The 22,618-nt window shown below is 31.8% G+C and overlaps 4 protein-coding genes and 1 pseudogene across 4 annotated transcripts; 1 reads left to right on the top strand and 4 right to left on the bottom strand.

Moving 5' to 3' along the window:
* The first annotated feature begins 1,045 nt into the window (after positions 1 to 1,045).
* LOC120178170 (auxin-responsive protein SAUR50-like) lies at positions 1,046 to 20,058 on the top strand. The gene is made up of 2 exons (XM_039184108.1): positions 1,046 to 1,415; positions 20,046 to 20,058. Exon 1 carries the CDS (start codon positions 1,094 to 1,096, stop codon positions 1,391 to 1,393), a length of 300 nt encoding a protein of 99 aa, XP_039040039.1. The 5' UTR covers positions 1,046 to 1,093; the 3' UTR covers positions 1,394 to 1,415; positions 20,046 to 20,058.
* On the bottom strand, positions 3,715 to 4,262 carry LOC120178169 (auxin-responsive protein SAUR50-like). The gene has a single exon (XM_039184107.1). It carries the CDS (start codon positions 4,216 to 4,218, stop codon positions 3,754 to 3,756), a length of 465 nt encoding a protein of 154 aa, XP_039040038.1. The 5' UTR covers positions 4,219 to 4,262; the 3' UTR covers positions 3,715 to 3,753.
* On the bottom strand, positions 12,933 to 14,993 carry LOC120178215. The gene has a single exon (XM_039184142.1). The coding sequence runs from the start codon at positions 14,991 to 14,993 to the stop codon at positions 12,933 to 12,935; it is 2,061 nt and encodes a 686-aa protein (XP_039040073.1).
* On the bottom strand, positions 15,031 to 15,894 carry LOC120178168. Its single transcript, XM_039184106.1, has one exon. The coding sequence runs from the start codon at positions 15,592 to 15,594 to the stop codon at positions 15,064 to 15,066; it is 531 nt and encodes a 176-aa protein (XP_039040037.1). The 5' UTR covers positions 15,595 to 15,894; the 3' UTR covers positions 15,031 to 15,063.
* Positions 19,442 to 22,618, bottom strand: LOC120178167 (annotated as a pseudogene).

Here is a 22,618-nt window from a genome sequence, read left to right as displayed (position 1 = left end):
GTTGGTCTCACCCTATCATTTAAAAGTTTATATCGAGCGTAAATTAATTTATTTAAATAGTTAAAATTCTCGTTATTATTTTTAGAGATCACAGATTTAAGCATCAATAATTATAACATGGTGATTAAATATTTATTGTCAAATGATTAACAAAATTTAAAATACATATTATTTTACAATCAATTTAACTTAATAAACAAAAAGAAAAGTTTAGATCCATTTCATCTCCAACTCGATTTATTTTTGAAGTTAATATTATAAAGTCGAATCGAAATTAATCGTTGAATACCAAACTGATCTCTAAGCTGAACTGGTCATGTAAAAAGAACGGTGCAACTGTGGTCAAAACCTGCAAAATCAGCAGTAAAAAACACATGGGTGCCTGAAAAAAGATTTGTGGTGTTTTGTTTTTTACTGCCATTCAGACAAGAAATCACAAGACAAAATAATCACAAAGATCCGAATGTTCAAACCAAGAGAAAAACTGTTGTGCTTTCCGATGAACTCATCATCGGTTCGTGATTTCAGGTTGGAGAGAGATAGAGAGATCATGGTATTATTAGATATTTAAACGTTTATTGATGCTATTATTAAATATTTTAATATTTATTGTTAAATAGTTGACCGTATAAACTGTAAATAAAGTTTACAGAAGTCGGAATGGGATACTTCAAAAAGGAAGTAGCACCGGCCCATAACTATACTAATCCTGAATTTTTAATTTATTTCAATTTTTAATTTATTTCGTTCATTTTTTTAATAGCCTGAATAATTAAAATATAATATATATTTTATTCGTAAATTTTTTATCATTAATAATACATATATATCCTGTAATTATTAAAATCCTAAATATCAAAAGAAAACCACATTAATAACCACGTATTATAATTATACTAATCGTATATAAAAATTACCAATGTAATCTAATTTCAACACCCGTGGTTTGTCCAACGGGCTATGGCATCGCCCCTGTACTATAACAGTGCCCCCACACTCTCTCATCACATGACCTCTCTTCTCTGGGTAAATAAATACCCCTCCTCCTCCATCTCTTTTCACCATCTCTACCTTTGCTTCAAACAACTCAACAATGGCGATCAGAAAATTATCCAAGCTCCCTCAGACCGCCGTTCTGAAGCAAATCCTGAAGCGATGTTCCAGTCTGGGGAAGAAACACGGCGGCTACGACGACGTACCCAAAGGCCACTTCGCCGTTTACGTCGGCGAGAACAGGAGCAGGTACATTGTCCCCATCTCGTTCTTGACTCACCCCGAGTTCCAGCGCTTGCTTCGACGAGCCGAGGAAGAGTTCGGGTTCGGCCACGATATGGGACTCACTATCCCTTGTGAAGAAGTCGTTTTTCGATCTCTCACTTCCATGCTCAGATGAACAACAACAACAAAGACAACCAGTTGCTTTCCTTTTGGAGAAGATGAAGATGGCCAAGAGAGAAGCATTATATAAAGCTTCTCTTTTTAACATATTTGAACCCATGAATCTGGGTTTTTTTTCTTGATGTGACTCTAACTTAACCCAAGAGCTATGCTGTTTTCTTTTTCTCTGGGTTTAATAATTTGTACAAAGTATGTTTCCTCACTGTCCATGGCTGTGAGAGAAGTTTAATGGTTTTATGAGTTATTATTATGAGTTATTATATTAATTTTTTTAATCTAAAATGACAAAATAATTAAACTTATATAGCCTTTACCTCGGTGAAATCAAAGTGTAAGGAAAACATTAGAACGTGGACAAACAGTCGCAGAAACATTGTTTGACAGGGAATGTGGGTGGTACGTGAGCAAGTACGTATGCTCAGGTTTCTTTTGTCTAATCCATAACCGTACAAATATCAAGTGCTGAATTTTAAACTATATATAACATTAAAATATCAATCATTATGGATTTATTTTCCATAACTTTTTTATATTTTACATTAATTTCAATTAATATACTTGGTGATCTTAATAATAATAATAAATTATTCATTTTCTAGCGGTTCACCTTTAATCTGTAGTTCAACTGCAATTAACAAACTGTCTGCTGCAATCACATTGTTTTCGCTAAATCAAAATTATTACGGTGCGGTCGCATTTTTCAGAATTTTCAAATTTTATTATTTTTTAGATTTTTTTTATATTTTATGTTGAATATCTAATTTTGTGTCCTAAAATTTTTAATATAACTTATTAAATTTGTATTATATAATATAAATTTATGTGTTCGTCTCTGTCTAGTTGGGTTCATGGTTCTTGTGCAATTTTGTCTCCAATGAATGGTCCCGCCCGTTCTAATCAAACTCATGGAAGGAGCCTTTGTCACTTCAAATCTTACTCTCGACAACGTGATATGTTGGGGATACACATGCATGATGCATGGATCCAAATCCTCGAGAAATATCGATCTCGATAGGATTAATCACTTTTAAGAATATCATTTGGAGTTGTCACGTATAAAACTCGTAAAAATATAGGATGAAGTACACAAGCGGTCCTCCGATCATAAGATATTGCTTTATTAAGCCCCTCAACTATTAAAAGTTATTAAATGATCATTTGACTATGGAGTGTTGCTTTGTTAAGTGCATGGACTATTAAAAGTTACAAAATAATCACTCGACTTCTTTATATGTTCCAAACTCGTACTTTTTCGTTAAAAAATTAATGACATTCTTAGCTGAACATTAACGTGATGATTGTGAAATGATAAAATTTGATCTCATAATCTCAAGCGACTATCATATCTAGTCATCATGTTCAGGGGTGGAGCTAGAAAATTTCTTTAGGGGTGTCAAATTTATTTTGTTATAAACTAGTCACTTTTCTAGTATATTTTAATTTTTTACATTTTTATGTTTTTTATAGATGTTTTATTTTAAAAAAGTTATTCAAATATAATTATAATTTCTGGATTTTTTTTAAATTAGAAAGTTGTTGGGCTAAATTAGATATAATTTCAATCTTTCATCGGTTTTTTTATTGGATGTTGGGCTAAATTACAAAGTATTTGACTTAGGAGCTCATAGCATGCCGACCAATAAACTAAATGGACTCTTATGATTGATATTGTAAATTAAGGAAATTAAATTGAAATAATAGTTTTTATAATAAATTTTTATAAGATCTTATTTAAATTAGTCAATCAATAAATCAACCATTAATTTTTATAATAAAAACATTTTAATTGAATAATTAATTAATATTTTTATTTGATTTGATATAATTTTACTGAATGTTTTTCTTCATTTGATAAACGGAAAAGATGGGTTAAATGAATGTAATATATTTATATGGAAAGTACAAAGTGTGCGGATTTTGCAATTATGAAAGATTTAAAAAGTTTCCTTTCTAGCACAAATCATATTACCTCAGTCGTTAAATGAATCATTATTATTCCTAGAGATCACGAGTTCAAATATCAATGACTGCAGTAGAGTGGTTGAACGTTTATTCTAAAAAAAATCATTTTTAATATTATTTATGCCCCTAAATACAATAACTACAACTTTTTAGTAATTGTATGATTTGTACAATTAAATTGGTTAAAATGGCATTTGACACTTCAAATTGACATATAATCTTAATTTAGTATTTATAATTCCAAATACATTGCATTTATAAGGGACGTAAATGATTATTAAAAATTAGGACTGATAATATATTACAATTAAATTACCTACCAAACTCAATTTTAAATCATGGCTGTTAATTCTTCCAACTCGGGTGAGTCAACCCAGATGTATAATTATCCTTTTAGTAGACTGATCTATCTGCCGCCGGCTGAAACACAGGTTGAGGTCCGCTGAAACTCTCGCGTTTGTTTTTCGAGCCGAGGCGGCAGCGCCTCTGAAAATCCTCGAAAGTGGAGAAACTCGAACGACCCGAGTTCGATGATGAGTCGGAACGGGACACGAGTCGGAGAATCTCTTCGAAGAACGGCTCGGAGCATGGGATGGTCAACGGTCCGGCGTTGTTGAAACCGTACTCCTCTTCGGCTTGTACGAGGAGTTTCTTGAAGATTGGGTGGTTCAGGTACGTTGTTCGTACCGGATATCTCCTGAGACCGGTCCCAACGCAGACAACCACGTGTCCGGCTGGTACATCGAACGGCGCCTGTCCTTTTCTGTTGTTGTCGGCCTTCCTTCGCCATTTCTTCAGCATGTGTCGGATTCGGACAACGTGACTGATTTTCTGGGACTTTCCTACCCCGTTAGGCATTTTTTTCCCGAGAGAGTGACAGAAAAAGAAAAAAAAAATAGTATGAACTACTAGCCGGGAAAAATAGTGAACGAGTGGGAACGAATTGTTAACTTCAATTTAGAGTGAAGTGAAAGGAAGCATTATAAAGTTAAGGATAAGAGAAAATGCCATTGGTGTTAGGATAATTACGAGATTGTGCCATGACCATGTGATGTATGTTGTTAGTAAGTTATAGACATGGTTATTTATGAAAATAATAATCATTTAATTTTTTAAGTAAATAATATTTAAAAGATTTATATTAAAAATACATCTTTTTAGTAACTGCGTAAGCCACACTTCTCATAAATTACGTTTATTAAGAATTATCTTTGAACATATCATATTTTATACTAATCTCGTATTAACAAAGAAATTAAGTCAAAATTATTATCAACATATCCTATTTTGTACTAACCTCGTATTAATAAAAAAAAGTTACATTCAAAATTATTATCACATTAATAACACATCTTACAAATAGTATATGATAAAAAGCGCAACCTACATAATGCGTTTTTATTAGAAGGATGTCATTTATCCAAATGAATTTTAAAATAAGTACTCATCTTTCTCATAATTTGTCTTATACAAGGACAGGCATAATATTTTATTTTAAGGACGAACTTAAACTTTTAAAATTATAGGTGTCGAATTTGAATTTGTAAAATTTTAAGGAGTGAAAACAAAATTTTAACAAAAAATGCATAAAAAATTTAAAGTATATAGTAATTTTAAAATTTCAGAGGACGACTTCCCCTACATGTCTCCCCTCAGTCCATCCATGGTCCTATATTAACTATGCATATAATTTTAGGATATATATTTGATCAAATAAAACGATAAAATCGTCACTAAAAAGTAATTGATATATTTGATAGATTTATTTTGATGGGTGTAAGAGAGTGAGACATATAAGATCACAAAAAAAAAATACAAGTGTTGTTATTTATTAATTTTTCTAATAATATATTTTGAACGAAACAATTTTAAAAACTAAAAGTGAACGGTTAGTGAATGATAGAGTATTATTCATTTATTCTTATAAAAATATCATTTTATAGACTTATAGTTTGAACCAGAATTTTTATATAAAAAAAATAAATATGCAAATTTATCTATTTCCTTCCTTTCTTATAAAAGGGGACTAACCGACAATAATAATTTTTCCTCCAAATTACTTTTTCTTCTTTTAAAATTATCGGTACATTGAATTTATTAAGGGACTTCAATCGTAAAAATGAATATATATTTATAAATTTTTTTAATTTGAGCAACTGCGTCTGCAAAGTGTGTATATTTCAACGGAGGGTACATATATGTTGAAGTCAACACTTTTAAGATAAATAATTACAAGCATCGAATATAAATTATAGAACATGCAAGAAGAATATGAAAATGTTATGAATTTTATTTCTTCTACATGAAATGCAATTAGTAAAAAGACGTTGTTATTATTTTTACATGGACATAAAATGTTTTGTAGCCGTTAAATTTAGTTTAAAACATGCATGCGTAACTAATTATTATTTTCATTACATGCTTATGATCTGAAAAGTTTATGATGCAGGCATGGCTGGTTTATAATTTCCGATATAAGGACAAAGTAATTTTCAGTCATCAAAATGTGATAACCTTTTCCAACTTAGCACTTGAATTATTTTTTGTCCATATTATTGACATGGAAAAAATGTAAGGACCAAATTGAAAATATTACAAAGTTCAAAGACTAAAAAGTTGCTTTTATCCCCTTAAATCTAATAAAGGACGTGTTCTTTAATTTCGTATATTTAATCATGGTTTTAAGCCTTAGCAGAACTGGAACTGATGTTTGTTGTGGTGAAGGCAAGATAGAATAACCAGTTCTAAGTCTGGTTGTAACACAAAAAGAACCAGAACAAAAACCTGACAGGAAGATAACGAACTGAAGAAAAGACCAGTTTTTGAGATTCCATCATATTTCGTCCAACAAAATAGATTATTTATAAATTAACTTCGTATTCTTTGATTTTCTTTAGTCGGCGAAGGCACAGATTTTGATATTGATTATTAATTGTCTGTTATAAATTTTTTTAATAAGAATAATTATATCTCTTTGACATGTTTATCTCTGTCATTATAGCACGCTTTCTGTCTTTTGTAGTTTTCGATTGTTTGTCTATTGTTTTCATTTATCTTTTCCTTATGGTTGAATTTGGCATCGCCACAACTGATCAAGATGACGCTTATTTGTTATTATGTTGATCTTCTCTGCTTTAGACCATCAGATTGATTTGGATACACGTTTTGCGTTTGTGGATAGTTTTCTCACGTCGTTTTACTCTGATTTGTAATTTTTCGATGGTCTTTCTTTAGCTTCATTCCCTTATGTGATTCGTTTGCCGATGCAGTCAGATTTGATGGAGTTTTTTGGTTAGATTTTTTTAACATTTCCTTCTTCTGATCCTTGTGAGATCTAGGTGACTAGTTTATGTGTAAATAGTTATAAGAAAATGTCCTAATTATATTTTAGTTTACGGTTATGCTTGTAAATATCATTTATAATTATGGATGTTTTTTTATTTTAAATAAAACTGACAGCTTTCTATTAAGTAATATATCACTTTAATAAGTATTTCCATATATAAAATTGGGTATAATTACAATTTTAGTATATGTACCCTTTGCATATTTAAAATTTAACCCTTCTAATACTATGAATTTAGCCCTACTTAAGGGGTGTTCAAACGGATGGTTCAGTTAATAATTGAATCAAATAGACATTAATTAAATTAATCATATTTTCAAAATACTTAACCGTTAACCAAATTAAATTATTTGTGAAAATCATTAATCGAACCAAAATAATTTCAGTTAATTCGAACGATTTTTGAATCAATCAACTTTTTAAATGTTTTTAAATTTTGATTCAAAACATCAATAAATTCAAAGTTAGTTTCGTTTGTTATATATTCTTTTACTTCTGATCTTGATTTTCCCTTTTGGGTTGATTTAATACTGAGATTAAAGTATAAATATCGGTTTAAAGGTTAAGGATTATTGACGAGATTTTATCTTAAAATTAAAATATATCAGTTATATATTCAAAATTTGATTATTTAATCTATTTCAAAATAAAGTAATAAATAAAAAAAATTCAAAAAATTTTAACAGGCATTCAAAATTAATCATTTTGATCATTGATTAATTAATCGGGTTAGTTTGATTCGATTAAAAATGAACTTTTACACACCCTAGATCTGCTTCTTTGATTCAATTTAATGAGTGATTTTTTTATTGTGTGACTAATGTGTCCATGTATTGAATCAAATTCTTGAAATTAAAAATAGTGAGACTAAATTTCAAATGTATAAAGAATACAGGGACCAAAAGAAAAATTATACCGTAAAATAATCCCAATTTCTACAAAGCAATCATCACGCCCATTTCTTAGTGAAGAATAAAAAAATAAATTCATCTATCTGTATTTATGCAATCTTTTTTATTTATGTCCAGGTCACTTGATTCTATATAAAAAGTTAAACAACTTTTGAAACCAGGTCCCTGGATCTTTGTTTTTATTGGTGAAAGGTCCTGGATCTTTGTTTTTATTGGTGAAAGGTCCTGGATCTTTGTTTTTATTGGTGAAAGGTCCTGGATCTTTAATCATGGAGTAGTAGCATAATTTTTATTTATTTTTGTTTAATGTGCTAATTAAAAAAGACCTACTGCTGTTTTCAGGTAGGGGTGTTCATTCGGTTAAAACGGTGGCCGACCGAACCGAATTAATCAAACTTTTTTTTTCTTTAACCGTTAATCGAACCGAATTTTTTTTCGAACATATTAACCGAACCGAATAAATTTCGGTTAATTCGGTTAATTTTGAATTAACCGAATTTTTTTTAAAAAATTTCAAATTTATATAAAAATTAAATATTTTTTAATTCAAAAAAAGTTTATAATTAATTTAAATAATATATAATTATAAAATAAAAATTTTAGATAAATTTTTTAATTAATTAATATTGATTTAAGTTTAAAAGTTATTTGATCTTAAATTATTAATTGAGTTTTAAATGGTTTGGGCTTAGCCCATATGTTATATATAATATATTTAATATTTTTTAATTAAAAAACAGTTTACAAATAATTTAAATAATATATAATTATAAAATAAAAAATTTATATAATTTTTTAATTAATTAATATTGATTTAAATTTAAAAGTTATTGGATCTTAAATTATTAATTAGGTTTTAAATGATTTGGGTTGAGCCCATATGTTATATATAATATATTTAATATTTAAAATTTAATTTCGGTTAATTCGATTAATTAATCGAATTCGAACCGAATTAACCGTTAATCGAATTTTAAAAATTTTCTTAACCGTTAACCAACCAAACCGAATTAATCGAACTAATTCGGTTCGATCGGTTAACCGAATTAGTTCGATTATTTGAACACCCCTATTTTCAGGTACTCATAATCTGACAGAAGTGAGCGTGCTGAATCTGTCATCACCAGAGGCATAAGATCTGCTGTCAAATGATTATGTCTGGTTTTCAAAGCTTTTGCTCTTAAAATCAAGTGTTCTAGGGCTTTTTAGTCTCAAGGTAATTAAGTAATTTACTTTAATTACAATTAAATTGTGTCCATATTTGGGTAATTTATCAAATATATTGGACTAAAAGTTGATTTTCTATATAAATGCAAGTAAAAATTATCATATTTGAATTTGAAAAAACTTTTTTATTTTATTTTATAGCATATTTATTTTATTGAAAATATTTTTCGAAAAATATTGTGATACATTTTTCGAAAAATATATTTCAATATTTGAAAGATGTTGTGTAAATCATTTTATACTAATTGGTATTTTTAGAAATTATTCAATAAAAATATCAAATATAATAAAAAATACTATTTATTATAAAACTTAATATTATTAGTTTTAAAATATTAGAATGTTTTATTTAATATTATTTATTTCAACTTTATTATTAAAATAATATTTCTTTAAATTTAAAAATAAACATATTAAAATAGTATACTATAGTCAAATAAAGTTATTATAAATTATATTAATTATTTTTTAAAAAATTATATTATATTTAAAAAATTATAAATAAATATATTTGAAGTATTTTTATTAAAATATTACTAGATTATTATATTAATATTAAATATATAAATAATATTATTCATTATTAATATTTCAATAATATTTCTTTTATAATTTTTTATTAAGCCAATGTGATTATAAAGTAGTATATGTTATAAGTATTCTCAATCATTTGACAACGAACGCTTAACCACCCTTATAGTTACTGGTGCTCAAACTCGCAACCTCTAAAAACAACAACAATTCATGTAACTACTGAGATAATTTAATTCGTGCATTTCTTTTATGAAATTAATAAATAATATAAATTTATAATAAATTATATATTATTAAAATTATATATTATTAAAATCATATATTATTATAATATAATTTAGTATATTATATAAAATTATTAAAAATATGAATAAATATTTTTTTAAAATATTTTAATAAATAATATTTTTATTAAAACACTATTAAAATATTATATTAGCGTTGAATACATGAAATAATATTATTTTAAGTATTTATGTTTTGAAATGAAAAATTCAAAAAATAACTTTCGAAAAATTAGATCGTAAGTTATTTTTCAAAAAATTCAAAATAGTTGACCAGAAAAATATTTTAAATTCACTAACTTATTTTCCGTGAATTAAACAGTGAAAAACAATGAAACATTTTTTTTTTGAAAATGTTTTACTTAAAACAACTTATCTTTAGAAATGTAATGTTGTAGGTCCATGATTTTTACAACGATTATAAAGAAAGAATGGTTCGAAATAGGAATGGACCCAATCATCTAGGGTGGACGGGCAATCGTCTTTAGAAATTTTAAACTCTCATGTATTTTAAATATTTTTTTTATATTTTTTATTGATAGTATATTTTTTTCCTATTTTTTTTATAAATTCACTCATTTTAAAATTTTATAAATCCACGTCCCATAATAAAATCTTACGTCCTTGCTAGTTAATTGATATTTAGATATAAACATAAAAAAAAACTCTAGTCACTTTCTTCCTCTTCCTCTTTCTCCTTTTTTTTTCTTTATAATTTATGTCAATTTCATTGATCAATTCAACTTTTTCTTATTTAATTTTATTTCACTGGTGACAACATCAGTTTTGATGCAGGTTGTCGCCCGTCAATTATCTTTTTTCTTTGCTTTTTTTAATTTTTTTTAAAAAAAAATAATTATGTATTTGTAACATGTTGTATGTCTTTATGATACATTTATCTCTGTCTTTGTGACACATTTTTCTCTGCCTTTTGGTAGTTTACGGATTTTTACCTTTTTTCGTTTATTTTTTTTCACATGGTTAGATTTGACATCATTACAACTGATCAAGAAGATGCTTATTTGTTATCCTACTGATCTTCCTTGCTTTGGACTCTCGGATTGATTTGGATACACGTTTTGTGCTCGTAAATAGTTTTCTCACGTCGCTTGACTCTAATTTACGATTTATCGGTGGTTTTTCAATAGTTTCATCCCTTTTGTGGTTCGTTTTCCGATGCAGTCATATTTGTTCATATATTTATTTTATTCGAGTATTGGTTAGGTTTTTTAACTTTTTTCTTTTATGGTACTTATATGATCTAGGTGGCTAGTTTTTGTGTTAATGTTTATAGGAAAATGTTCTAATTATAATTTAGTTTACGTTTACAATTATGCTCGTAAATCTTTATTATAATTATGTATATTTTCTATTTTTAGTAAAATTAGCAATTTTTTATAAATAAAAAATATAAAAATAAAAAAGGTAGTATGATTTAAGGTAATTTGAAGATGATTCCGCAAACATAGAATCGATTACTAATTTGAGATTGTTTGATGGACCTTTGTGATGAAAAAAATGATCGCTTATTTGTTAACTGTACACTTTAAATTTAAATTTAAATTTAAAGAAAATATTAATTTTAAGTTTCTCGTAATAATTAAATAAAGATGTTTCTTTGAATGCTCGATTATACCAATGAAAAGATTTTGTCAAATTTTTGGTCTAATAACAATTTAAGTCATTGTAAGTTTAAATATTAGACAAATTAGGTATTATCTTGTGAATTTTGAGTTTTTTTTTTTAATTTTTTATTTGTAAATATAGGGAGAATACAAGGTAATATTTGTACAAAGACTCTCAACTATTTGACAATGAATGCTCATACCCCTACATGCGCAGTGCTCTAACTCAAGACCTCAATGATAATAACAATCTTTTAATCACTAAGGTCACTTGATTCATGCTGAATTTTGAGTTTAAATACTAATACATCTTTACATTTTTCTTAAATATTCTAATATTTCGGCCTCTGTCAATATTTAGTTATGGATCTGTCCCTAGTGGAAATTCGGATATCCAAAAATCTCAGATACTAAAATAGTGATATGTATCTGATACCAAAAAATTAGATATCCGAATTTTCGCATCGGATATCCAAATCCGACTTAAAATTTAATTTGACAAAAAAAAAATTTTAAAATTTAAATTTTATGATTTAATATAACTTATTCGATACTTCTACTATATTTTTCATATATATTTAATTACTCACACATAATAAATAATTAAATATCTTAAATTTTATTGGATTAAAGCCTTAATATGTAAGTGGATTATTCATTTATTGGGCTAGAGAGTATGAAAAATCTAAAAGCCCATTATATTTTCAAATTTTTGAATAATCCAAAATTAAAACTTATTTGATCCATATCTGATCCGATTATCTGATCTAAATAATCCGAAAACTAAAAATTAAATCAGATATCTAAAATTTCAAATTGGATCCCCTGATCTGGTCAGATCTTTTTGCACCCCTAATTTTAATAGTTAGTGTTGGATAATTACTGTAAACAGTACCGGCAATGCTTGCTAGGGTAATGATGGGTCCATATTTTGGTATCAGACAGCTATTGTATTTGATGATTTTATGCTAGAAAAATTCAATTCCCATTCTACAGAAGGTTATTAAACTGTGTTTTCTGGTTTCAGTCTATGTTATAATCTGATCATTTAAATTTATTTGGTTCTTTATATTTTCGGTTTGTTCGATTTGATCATTCGCTAAGAAAAAGAGTAATTTTAGTTTCTTTTCGTTAACTCTCGTTTTGTTTGTTAGTTCTGATGCAAAAAAAAAAAAAACATGGACAAGAGAATTTTTTACTTTTTAATTGTCAACTCATACTTCCGTTAATGGATTAGCGGGAATTGAAAGACAAAAACTGAACGAACCGATAATACAAGAAATTGAAATCACTCTTTTAAATCGGTGATCAAATCGAAACGGACTTAATCATAAGAGACCATGTGGACAGTCATAATATATGTTATCAGTAGAATAAGAAACTATAATTTCAAAAAGTAAAAAGAACTGATCAAATTATAGTAAAAATGTAGATGAAAACTACAATAATCAGACACATTCATAGCAGTCATAATTTATACCAATCAATAAACACATGTTTTTACTCTACTACAATGTTTGGTCAAAACCAAAGCAGCGCTTCGCAAGTTTACTCTGTTCTTCCCAACCGAAGAAAATCATAAGCATCATTCTAATCATATAAATTAAAAATGAGTAAAGTACATCTTAATGCTAATGGCAAGAGACTACTTGCAAGCCGATCTCATTGCTTTTAGCTCTTCAACCAGTTTCTCAAGCCTGCTGATCCGGGCTTCGAGCGTTAATCCCGGTATGTCGACCGCATAGCAACTGCACTCTCCTTCAACACCGTTGATGCTTAGCATCTCGTGAACTGGTTGTTCGGGGTTGTCCTCCTTTTCACGTTCTGCTGTTCTTTTGATTCTCCCATCGCAGCTTCCTCCTGCACCATCTCTGGTTCTCTGATCTCTGTAGGGACCTTCGAAAGTTTCCCCTACTCTTAGCATGGATTCGTCCTCGATGACCTTTTCTGCCAACATTGCCAACGGCTCAAAATATTTAACAGCTTCGTCGTCCGCAATCGTCGACGAAAGACCTTGAGAATGGCCTGATGGGTTTCCATCATCATCGGAATCTTTTGTTCTAATATCGTGACGCTTCTTGCAGGATCTCATAATTTCTGCAATAGTCGGGTTATAATCCTCAGTAGAATCCTCCGCTTCCTTTCTGTTAACGTTGTGCTCAAGACAGATAGGGTCCGAGGAACTATTTCCGTTCTTTCTTTCTAGGGTACATGGTGATTCTTTTGCACTCGCTGAAGGTAAAACATGAGAGGCGACATAGCTGCTACCTTCCTCCTTATCTTTCATAGCCAATGCTGGTTTTTTGGAGCTTCCAAAAGCAGGTTTAGAAGAGGCAGACACAGGATCATCTTTCTTTATTCCTTTAGATTTCTCTGTGGACTTTTTCATGCGTTTTTCACTCAAACTGGGAGAAGCCGAATCACTGTTGTCTCTCTTCTTTCTTTTCAAAGTCTGTACTGATTCTTTCGAGCTTCCCAAAGGAACATTGGAAGAAGCAGAATCGCCGTTGTCTCTCTTCTTTCTTTTCAGAGTTTGTGCTGATTCTTTCGAACTTCCCAAAGGAACATCAGGAGAAGAACATTCTTCCCTTCCATTTTTGTTTCCTTTCGGATTCTTCACTGATTTCTTAGAGTTCTTTCTACAAGAGGCAGGAGAAGTAGAGTCGTCATCGCGAATTTGCTTTTGTTCCAAAATCTGGGATACACTCTTAGATTTCTTAGTCTTGTTGACACCGTCTCCTTGTTTCTTTGAGATCTTCATGGCACCATTAGGAGAAACCGATGGATCATTAGCTTCCATCTTTCCATGGAAACACTCTATTTTCTGATGAAAGCCAGAGCAACCTGAAGAACTTTCCCGTCGCTTCCCTTTAGGATTCTTTGCTGATTTCTTCAAACGCTTACCTGTGCTTTTGCTCTCCAAAACCGAATCCTTCCACCACTTCAAGTACCGCGCCGTAACACCAGCTTTATAGAACCGAGATGGAATGTATAATTTTACACCAGTAAGTGATTCACAGTAATTAAGCCAGGCAACCTCATGAGTCTGATTTTTCGATTGAGGAACACAACCAGGAACATCCTGATCCATTCCAAACTGCCTTGCAACTCGATGAGGAAGGTACTGTTCTATGCAATTGAGTCCCACTAGCTCACTAACCTTCAAGCATCGAACAAACGACTCTAGTTCTTTATCAAGTCGAGCTGTGGTCCATATACAAACTTCATTCTCTCTATAAAACTTAGGTTGTTTCCAGTTATCGATCTGCTTGGTATAAGGACGCCATTCGAAACTTCCACTAGCTGACTCTAGAGCTAACCTCACATTCTCAACCTTGCAGCTCACATCATGCCATTGAACCAGCCTCGGCTCGCCTTTTGCTATGAGATTCGGTTGAGGTCTCAGCTCTGTAAATCTCTCCCAAGCCCAAACCTGAACTAATTGAAAAGGTGACCAAAGGGTAAGCTTGAACACCTCATCTTTCCCCATTTTGGTGGAAGCAGTGATTGCATCTTTCAACAGACACAAGTCTCTATAAATACTAGCGAGTACAGCAGGTGCTAAAGCAAGCTTTGTCCCTCTAGCTAAATGAACTGCAATGGAGAAAACATGCTCCCTAATTGTTTCGTGCGCATTGGTGAAAACGTACCTCGAGAGCCAAAAGGCGAGAAACGCTTCGTGCTCGAATTCGCCGGCATTGTCCATGAATCTCTGCATCCACAAACGAGGGCAGGCCTTTTAGCTTTGCTTCTCACGATTTCGATCCTTGCACTCTTTAAACTCTCTTCGACTTGCTTCGATTCTTCGGTTTCCAGAGGGGCGAAGACAGGGGAACCCAAACGGAAAATCCCCCGAGAATCATCACATCTTCGAGTGTAACACTGGCTTCACCCCAAGATAAGATGAAACTTTTGGTTTCGCAACACCATTTCTCAGCTAGCCCGAGAACTAAACCACTGTTTCGCTTAATCTGATAAGTCGAATTCAAGATGGCATCAAAGATTCCAGCTTTCTTCCATGTCGGTTCGTGCAAAACCCTCATCTTGTCGACCCAGATGGACCAGTTACTAGCCCTGCATCTCCACCCATGGAAACCGATACTCAAGGGCGGATCTTTGGGTTCAAAAGAAGATCGTTCCAGATCCGAAAGGAATTGCGAAGGAAGCTTGGGAAGTTGGGTTTCGAGGGAACCGGAAATGGGTTTGAGGAAATGGGCTGTTTTTGAACAAGCGTTTAGGGTTTCGAAACCTGGGGAGACCATGAGCTCTTCTCTTACTTCAACCAAGCTCGTTTCGGGTCCTTCCATGGCTGAATTTTAAACCGGGAATTCGGTTCGAACAAAAAATGGAGTAACACTTCAGGAGTTCGACAGATGTAAAAAAAAAATCTCAAGTGGATGAATTATTCTTTAAAAAAACATTTAAAAAATGAATTTTCAACATTGTGCGCCAAACGAACAGAGCAAAAAGAAATTACGACGGCGGGGATCTCTGGTCGGGTGTGGACATGGAGGCGGCGGCGCCATCACTTTGCCTTGATTTGTAAGTAGACTTGGGCAACGGACGGAGAAAACAAGCTCTGATGACGAGAAAGGATGAGACTAAAGATTTTTCACTCTTGGGGCTCTAATTGAGTGCCGTTGTTCCTTTTTAAGGGTAAATTACAAATGTTACCATTCAACTATTTCTCACTCTTATTTTAATCATTTAAAATAAAAACTTTCAAATTATACTTATTTTTGCTCATTCTACCGTTAATAACGAACGATATATTAATACGTGCTAAAATGATATCATTTTAATTTCACATGTATTTTAAACAACGTCGTTTTGTGTTCCTACCAAAGTTATTTTGTATTTTTCTTATTTTATTTTTGTTTCCTTTCATATTTTTCTGTCTATAAATTTATTTAAATTTAAGTAACGTGTCGTTCGTCATTCCAATCACCACCGAAGATTGATGGATCTCAAATTTTTTCATCAAATTTTTTGCACCCTCCAAAACACGAATTCATGTATCTATTTAACGTGAAAACACCATAAATTCCATGAATCTAATGTTGAGATTAATATGTAAAAGGAAGAATTGTATATTTATCTATTTCTTTTTTTAATCCAGTGTGATTACAATTTACAATTTTTTTTAATTAAGCTAAGGTGATTATAAGTTTTATCTGTTCTATTACAACTTACAAGTTATAGTTTATGTTGAACTTATTTTGATATATCAAAAGTGATTAATATTTTAAAGAAATTTTAAATTATATTTGATTCAATCATTCGAATATAGAATCGAAACTTCACCAGATGAAATAAAATTTAAACTCTCTAAAAAAGAAATTGCTTTGAATAGATTTTTGATGTTTAGGAAATTATTTTTTATAATTTTTAAAATTTATAATGTGATACCTTCAGAGTTATCACGTGATATTATTGTATTGATTCTTTTATTAATTAACTATCAATTTGTTTAATTAATGAAAAATATTGACAGAATGAGTCGATTATTCTATTATCAACGAAAAGGCTGAACTAGATACACTTTGATTATAATGTCTCAATTGGGAATAACTTATTCTAAATTATCGGTTGTAATCGAAATTATTATCAATTGTGTACGTTTTTAGAGTAGACAAATAATATTTTATATTAAAACCCATCGTAATATAATATTTTCGATTGTAACTATGCATGGACGCATAATTTTATGTTAATGAACAAACTTCTAAAATTTTAGGAATATATGAACTTATAAATGGCTTGAATAAATCGGTTTGGATATTTAGTGATTTTATTGGAATTTAAGTTGATGTTTTAAATTGTTATGATATTATTAAGTTTTATATAAGTGAATATGTTGTTTAGATGTTGTTAAGTTGTTTGATATTTATATCAATTTAATTTGTTTATAATGCCTCATTAAGTGTATACTTAGCTTATGATGATTTTCACGTGTAGGTAAAGAACTGCAAGTGAAGTAAGGAGTTGAGTTGACATCAATCAATAAAGAAAAAGTTAAGACATCAATAATGACATCATAATATTTTAATTTTTCTAGATAGCATGTTTACGAATAAGAAAAATCTAAGATGTGTTATTATTGATATAAACACGAATTTAAGTTATGTGTTTTAAATAAAAATTATATTTTGATAGAGTAAAGAAATATTTTAATTTAGACAGTTTATTTTATGATATGGAAGAATATAGAGTAGTTTAGTTGTTGTCTGAAGCTGATATTGATTTGAAGGCGTAAATACTATAATATGATTTTGTGTGATTACATTATTTATTGAAAGTATTAAATTGGATAAATTTTAAAATTTTACTGGATTTTCTACTTTAGATTGTATGTAAAGCTATTGACTCGTATTTGGGTACGTATACAAGTTAAGGGTGTTACATAGATAGAAAAGGAAAAAAAGAATGGTTTGGAAGAGAAAAGGGAGGAGGACAAAAGGAAAAGAAATGATTGTTTTGGAGGAAGAAATGAAAATTTTGAGATAAGAATTTGGGTATTGGAGATGGACTTTAGTGTAATGACCCACGAGGTGGAAATGAGAAATGATGAAGAGCAATTAGGAAAAACGATGGAATTAGGGATTTCAATTGAAAAGAAAAGGGGAATCGAATTAGGGATTTTGGAGAAAAAGGAATTAATGGGAGCAAAGATCAGCAGGCACTGAACATACCTAATGGGATCAAGGACCAGATGGGTGTCATGGACCGGAGGAGGAACAAGCCCAATAGCTTGAAAATGAATGTAGAAGAAGAAGCAACGGTTAAGAAGAATCTAAGTTGTTAGAAAAGGACAATACAACTGGAAATCTTTTATTTGAGCAATCTTCAATTATATACCGGTTGTAATCAACAAATAAAATCATCGATGAAAATGCACTAAAGTTCTTTTTCCTCAAATCTATTCTACTCTATTTCTTCAATTCTTTCTTAGATTTCAACATTATTCTGTACAATTGGTATCCAGAGCAATGTTATTTTGATCCGAAAGTAAATATTTTTTTTTCAAATTGGGTAAAACACGAAAACCACCGCAAATGACTCGCAATGATCCACCGCCGATCATTCCTGCTGATCAAGAAGGGTCCTCCGGAGCAGAAACGATTCCAACTTTGTGGCTTCATCAACAACGTGATTTGGAGCAGAGGATGCAAGCCTTGGAGACAACAACAAATGAGATTAAAACATGCCTCCAACAACTTTTGCCAGAAAAGTATAACCCTTATAATTCAATAATGTGGACAAAAGATGAGTATTCAATAATTATAACCCTTATAATTTGGTCAGAAATTTGACAGAAAAGTTTGATTTATTAACTGGACATGCCAAGTATGAAAAGAAAAACAGAAAAGGAAACAAATTTTGGAACAATGTTATTCATTTAAATTTGAATTAAATATGAAACTAGCAAGAAGAATGAGATCAGAGGCAATTATGAAAAGAAATGAAATCTTCGTACTGGTAATAGTTACAGAATCATCATCTATAATTTTTCCCCAAGGAAAAATGGATGGAAGAAAGTGTATACACAGTATTAGATGTTTGCTTTACAAAATTGTATTGGTTGATTTGGGTTAATTCTCCCACAATCGGTTCAGGCGAGAGGCAACATCAAGAAATGTGTCTTCGTTGCAGGGAATTCCGATACCGCCAGTAGGATGAGTGTATCCGAATTCTTCGTCAGACATGCCTAGCAAATCTTGAAACAAAGGCTGGTTCAAGAACGACACCGGTATCAAAACCTCTTCCGGTTTCTCTCCGACATAAACCACGATGTGGCCCTTGGGAACTTTCTAAGAGCTCACAATACGAGGCAGGCGGATCGCCATTGCTATTCTGGATGGATGGATAAAACGCTAGATTAGAGACCTGTAAAAGAATGGTACTATTTAGGTATTGATGTTAGAAGCTGCATTAGAGACATATGTATCTGTCAAACAATGACAGGAAACATGTAACATGGGCGACCTTGACCTCCTGTTATCTAGTTAATACTTAATAGGAGGACAAGAAGACGGCTGAGAATGAATAGTTCAGTATACAATTGAAGAATAAAAAACAAAAATTATTTATTTATGGATTATAAATTTTAATTAAATCTAAACTATTTATCTAAATCTAATGAACTTAAATTGATGTAAAACTTTTAGTTTTATATAGTATAAGCAGATCTAACACGGGTGAAAATAAAATAAAATAAAGCAAAGCGTTTTACTACATCATGTAAACCAGAAATAATAACATAGTGAAATACGCGGCGTCACTTTCCAACTCTCCGAGAAGTCACGAGCTACTGATTCGACTCGGATTTCGTCATCGTGTTCCCGTTCTGCTGTTGGGATTGCTGCTGCTGGTGGAACTGATGGCAAATGTTAAGCTGGGAAGACTGCTGGTGCTGGTGTAGCTGGAACATCTGCTGGTTAACCGGAAGTCGCTGCGAGGCCATACCCTTAGTCTGATCAGCTTCACTGCCTAGCTCTCGAGTAGCAAGCTTTAACCGCCGGACCTCAGAGGTTAATGTTTCGTTTAGAGCTGTCCAAATGCAACACGATAAGATAAATATCAATCTAACATCTTAATAGAGTTTTACAAACAAGCATAATAAACATTGACGATTTCACTTCCCGGTTCCCGTCTTCGAAATTTTTGTCCCTCGACGACAATTACAATAAGTATGATGGAGGAGGCAAAGAAATATAATGCAGTAAGTTGATCCCAAAATCAAACAGCAAAGGAGTAGCAACAAAGGATTAGAAGTAAGAACCATACATTTCCTATAAAAGATAAAAATATCTTATATACTTGCACACGCATAAATATGTCTCAAGAATCTCTCATTCTCAATGGCACTGTAAAAGTAGAAGATGAATATTCGCAGTATCACGAAAAACAGTAAATGGAATACTACGACTTGGAAGAATAAAGCATGCTGATCCAAGACCTAAATTGCCATATACGTCCAATTGATCTCGGTAACTGCATACATTACATTGAAAAATCTAACTACTTTTTCTGTCAAAAGGAGAAGATTGAAGTTTAAGAAAATGAAATCAGATCGTACCATCACGAAGTTGTGCCTGTTGCTCCATGGCCTGAATACGAAACTTCAACTCATTGTTCTGGTTTGTAAGGCCGACAGAATCTCTCTGCATCGATTTAAAGTTGAGGATAAGGTAAAGAAGAATAGGAAATATAAATAATATTTTGTGTTCCAAAATTATCCACCTGTAGAAGTGTTAGTTGAGCAGACAATGTGGTAGCTTCAGTCTGCAGAGTCTGAACCTTGTGCTCCAATTCCGAAATATACCGCATCTTCCTTTCTTTGGAACGGGCAGCTGATTGACGATTAGCCAGAATCCTTAAAAAGGATCAACCAATAAGTTAAGTGCAATGCATTAGCATGATCAAGAAAGTTATCAGATTAGAAAAGTAGGATACCTCTTTGCACGCTTTGGATCAGCCATTGCAATCTCCGCAAGCTTCTCGTTTGCCATAATTTTCTTCATTTCAGCCTCACTGAACTCCCCACTTCCAAGCTCCAAACTGAAGGAAGTGAATTTCCATCAATTGAATTGCTTGGTGAGAGTTGTCCGGGACGAGTTCCGGGTGAAGTTGGTAGTTTTGGCGACTCATCACTGAAGTTCAACATCCCCATGAAACTATCCATGGAAACACTTCTATAATGTCTAGAAGAAGGAACTATGTCCTCCTGCACTCCTTTTGATCCCTTCCGTCTTCTCCGTAGAATACATTCCGCCTCGTGATGCACTATTCCCACTCTCGTTCACACCGCTTTCCACTTCGTTATCACTGCTATCACCTCCGGTGGTCTTCGTTATACTTACTCTGCTGTCCAAATCTTCATGATTACCGTTGTTCTTATTGTCGGAAAGGTTCATGGAATCCATGCTATCCAAATTCATATATGCAGAAAACAAATCATCCACAACTTCCCCTTCCGATTTCCACTCATCGGTTCCTTCCGCATTGCCATTGTTGCCTCTTTCCCAGCTCGTCTCCTTTTTCACAACTGAGTGGCCTAGGCACCCCCGAATTCCCCATACCAGACAGTGATCGCTCCAAACCAACACCCCTCGATGCAACGGGCGGAGGAGGCGAAGATTGCATTATGGTATTAAATCCAAATGGAATATCACTATTAGACCGCCTATGTTTATTTCGAGGAGGTAAACTCTCTCCAACCCGTGGAGAACTACCCTTGGAAAAAGGCGAGGGTGGGAACAAAGAATGCGAAGCAACATCCCTATCTTCCATAGACAGATCAGTGATCCGGTCCGAAACTGCCATAAACGAAGAATCATGAGAAGGGCAGGGCTCAAAGGCGGCAATGAATCAAACGAAAAAAACGAATTAGGCTGCGACAAAGACCGGGAATGAGTCGGTCCCGGACTAAAACTCTGAGAACCCAATTGGTGAATCGACGGCTGGGACATGGGGAGCTGTGAATAAGGAGAAGTGGGTGGGATCTGGTTAGGGTGTGAAGGAGGGATACCAACTCTTTTATTAGTACCACCGCCGCCGCTACCATTAAAGCTTTGGCCAAAGTAAGAGAAATGGCTAGCAGACCTCATTTGATTAGGATTCAACTGAGGTATCTCAAGGTGATTCATTGATAAAGGCTGCTTAGGGATTGAAGATGATGATGTTCCAAATGAAGATTGAATCCTTTGCATCACATCAGTATTACTTTCTTCACTATCACCCATTTTTTCCTACCAATAAAAACACGGCAAAAATATAAATATCATACCTTCTATACAAAAAAAAAACTCAAAAAGGATAAAACTTCAGCAAATTCAAGCTTATCCCCATTTCAGTTCAAACCAAAACAAGCAACAATTCAACAAAATCAAACCCAGATACAAAAAAAAACAAAAAGAAAACAAAAGTAAAGTACAAACCAACCGAAATTAGAACAAGATAACAGTAAATGAAGATAAACAAAGAAACTCATTGAGATCATTTAGTAGTGTGTTTCAAGTACCTTGAAAATCTCAGCCAAATTTAGCGGTAGGCTCCTTCTTTGTCTCACACATAAACACACAATACAGAATGCTTCTCCCTCTTTGTTTCTCGGAGAATAAATCATGAAATCATTAACAAAATGGCAAAATAAGAGAAAGATAAAGATAAAGGTGTTGATGGTATTGTCCCAGTGTTTTCTCGCTCTAGATATTTTGACAAAAAGAACAGAATATAAAAAATGACGCTTTTTTGTTTTGTTTCTTTGTTTTCTCACTGTAGAAAAACGAAATAGCCCTCTTTTACGGGGGAAGATTTGGAGTCTGGGAA

Source organism: Hibiscus syriacus, unplaced genomic scaffold (assembly GCF_006381635.1).
Source record: "Hibiscus syriacus cultivar Baekdansim isolate YM2019G1 unplaced genomic scaffold, ASM638163v2 tig00112344_pilon, whole genome shotgun sequence".
Taxonomy (NCBI): Eukaryota; Viridiplantae; Streptophyta; class Magnoliopsida; order Malvales; family Malvaceae; genus Hibiscus; species Hibiscus syriacus.
Note: the sequence above shows the minus strand (reverse complement) of the source record. Positions and strands in the feature narration are given on the sequence as shown.

Bases quoted from the DNA above. Each gene is read 5' to 3' on its own strand.
- LOC120178170 (XM_039184108.1), top strand. From the start codon at position 1,094: ATGGCGATCAGAAAATTATCCAAGCTCCCTCAGACCGCCGTTCTGAAG.
- LOC120178168 (XM_039184106.1), bottom strand. From the start codon at position 15,594: ATGGAAGGACCCGAAACGAGCTTGGTTGAAGTAAGAGAAGAGCTCATG.
- LOC120178215 (XM_039184142.1), bottom strand. From the start codon at position 14,993: ATGGACAATGCCGGCGAATTCGAGCACGAAGCGTTTCTCGCCTTTTGG.
- LOC120178169 (XM_039184107.1), bottom strand. From the start codon at position 4,218: ATGCCTAACGGGGTAGGAAAGTCCCAGAAAATCAGTCACGTTGTCCGA.